This window comes from Ceratotherium simum, chromosome 7 (assembly GCF_057802395.1).
Source record: "Ceratotherium simum simum isolate JZ-2026a chromosome 7, ASM5780239v1, whole genome shotgun sequence".
In the NCBI taxonomy this organism is placed as follows: domain Eukaryota; kingdom Metazoa; phylum Chordata; class Mammalia; order Perissodactyla; family Rhinocerotidae; genus Ceratotherium; species Ceratotherium simum.
Window position 1 is genome coordinate 25550897 of NC_141906.1, and position 2628 is coordinate 25553524.

Below are 2628 nucleotides of genomic sequence, written 5' to 3' on the forward strand. Positions count from 1 at the left end.
TTTTATATGTTTTGCTACACAGATATCATGTGTATACTATTTGCCATATACTCGAAAAAGATTTTTGGTTACGTGCACAGGAGTCTAGGAAAAAACTCCTTGGCTTTGATTCTGAGCTCTGCCATTTCCTCATTGTGTGGCCTTAGGCAAGTTACTGAACTTCTCTCTCCCTTAGTTTTTGCATCTTTAAAAAGTGGATAACATTCTTACCTATCTCATAGGGTTGTTAAGAGGTTTATAGAAGTGATTTCTTGAAAAAAGCTTTAGATTTGTGTAGTATATTGAAGGTTCTCAGAAAATATTAACTCTTGTTATGCAGTAGCTTATTTGCTTTTATCTTGACCTATAATTTAGAATATATAAATTCTATATTTTTTCCATTAAAGGTCAGCGCTGTGTTTAACAGAAGCACACTTGAACTAATTTGCACATTAAATTCTAAGAGTGGGCTGGAGGCTGAGCTACATATCTATTCTCAGATTCATGGTAAGACATCAAACATCACAGTCTCAGACAACATTTTGATCTGCAAATCCCAAGGCTCCATAGTGTCAGGGATATGAGGAAAATCACAGCAACTAAGGTAAGGTTGAATGTGCTAGATAAATTACAGTTCTAGTGTTATGTTTTTCCTTAGACCCTTCTCTATATCTCTACATCTCTGTATCTTCTCAATGCTTGGCATCTAACAGAGTGTTGAGGCAGTCACCTGGTGTGTGACAGCAGCATGAAAGAGTATTGGCTGTGGAATCTAATGATCTTGGCTCTGCCAGTTACTAAAGATGAGATCTGAGGTAAGATTCTCTCTCAGAGTTTCAGTTTCTATTGAAAAAAAGGGGGAGAAGGGATAAAAATAGGTATCTCAGAAGATTGTTTAAAATGAGATAATACTTTATAAGAGCCTAGCACATAGTAGGAGTCTGGAATTGTTAATTTTCTTCTTATTTTCTCAATTGTGCCCCACTTTTTTAAGTTTCTTTCTATTTCTGCATGTGGTTAGATTGTTTTTCTCCATACTCACATCTATACAGCAACAAATTACATTAATCCAGGGCAAATCCAGTCATTAAAATAAGAATAGTATTTTATGTAGTTTGAAGAAGATTCTAAGAGTGAATGAGTGATTAGTGCCAGGAGTATTGGGTCTGAGGAATCTTTCTTGAAGTGATGAGCATTGCTCTTAATAGCAATAGGAAGTTCTTTCTTGGCAGATAAGAAAGAGGAGAGCTGGCCATAAGGAGAGGGTGGAGAAAGTAATTTTCATACAATTTTTTCGTGTTCATTATACATAATTTGTTTTTAGGATATAGAAGCTATTCATCAGACCTCAATGGTCCTTTACAACCTAAGTAGCTACAACACAGATGCCTTCACCCTTTTGGGCATCCCTGGACTTGAGCAGTACCATGTCTGGATCAGCATTCCCTTCTGCTTTATCTATTTTGTGGCCATTGTGGGCAATAGTATCCTTCTCTACCTCATTGCCGTGGAGCATAGTCTTCATGCACCCATGTTCTTTTTCCTTTCTATGTTGGCCATTACTGACCTGACATTGTCTACCACATGTGTCCCCAAAATGCTTACCATCTTCTGGCTTGGTCCCCAGAAGATCAGTTTTCCCGGTTGCCTCACCCAATTATTCTTTCTGCACTACAGCTTTGTCTTGGATTCAGCTATACTGTTGGCAATGGCGTTTGACCGCTTTGTGGCCATCTGCTCACCCTTAAGATATACCACTATTCTGACCCCCAGGACTATTGTCAAAATTGTTGTGGGACTTTCCTTTAGAAGTTTCTGTGTTTTTGTTCCATGTGTTTTCCTTGTAAATCATCTACCCTTCTGCAGGACACATATCATCCCTCATACATACTGTGAGCACATAGGTGTTGCCCGGCTTGCCTGTGCTGACATCTCCGTCAATATATGGTATGGGTTTTGTGTTCCCATCATGACGGTGATTACAGATGTGATCCTAATTGCTGTCTCCTACACTCTCATCCTCCGTGCTATCTTTCAGCTCCCATCCCGTGTTGCCCGTCAGAAGGCTCTTGGCACCTGTGGTTCCCATGTCTGTGCTATCCTCATGTTCTATATACCAGCATTCTTCTCCATCCTTGCACATCGCTTTGGGCATAATATCCCCCATACTTTTCACATTATGTTTGCCAACCTCTATGTAATCATCCCACCTGCACTCAACCCTATTGTCTATGGAGTAAAGACCAAGCAGATCCGGGGCAAAGTCATTCTTCTGCTCTTTCCTAAGGGGTCCCAGTGACATATGCCTGAAGTCTGGGAGGCAGGGCAAGTTCCTAGTGTATATCAGGTTAAAGACTGAACCTGTAGACAATGATCCAGAGAAGGGACAGATGAAAAACTTCCTTATTAATCAGACCAGTGGTTTTGCTTTCTTTGTTATTTTAGACAGAAGTCTACTCAGTCATCCCGGTTACAAAAATATTATGAATCTAGGAAATAATATATATATTTTTTATTTCTGGAAACTAAAATTTTGCAATTCCTTATGATTGATGTAAGGTGATTACAAACCTTTTAGTGAAAACAAAATGATCAGCATCTTTTTTTCGTTATGAATATGTTCCTAAGGAATCTGAATTTTTTTTTCAG

At 38.8% G+C, this 2628-nt stretch overlaps 1 protein-coding gene across 1 annotated transcript; it reads left to right on the forward strand.

Annotated features, from left to right (window-relative positions):
* The first annotated feature begins 1220 nt into the window (after positions 1–1220).
* LOC101390719 (olfactory receptor 52H1-like) lies at positions 1221–2281 on the forward strand. The gene has a single exon (XM_004443733.2). It carries the CDS (start codon positions 1331–1333, stop codon positions 2276–2278), a length of 948 nt encoding a protein of 315 aa, XP_004443790.1. The 5' UTR covers positions 1221–1330; the 3' UTR covers positions 2279–2281.
* The last annotated feature ends 347 nt before the right edge of the window (positions 2282–2628 follow it).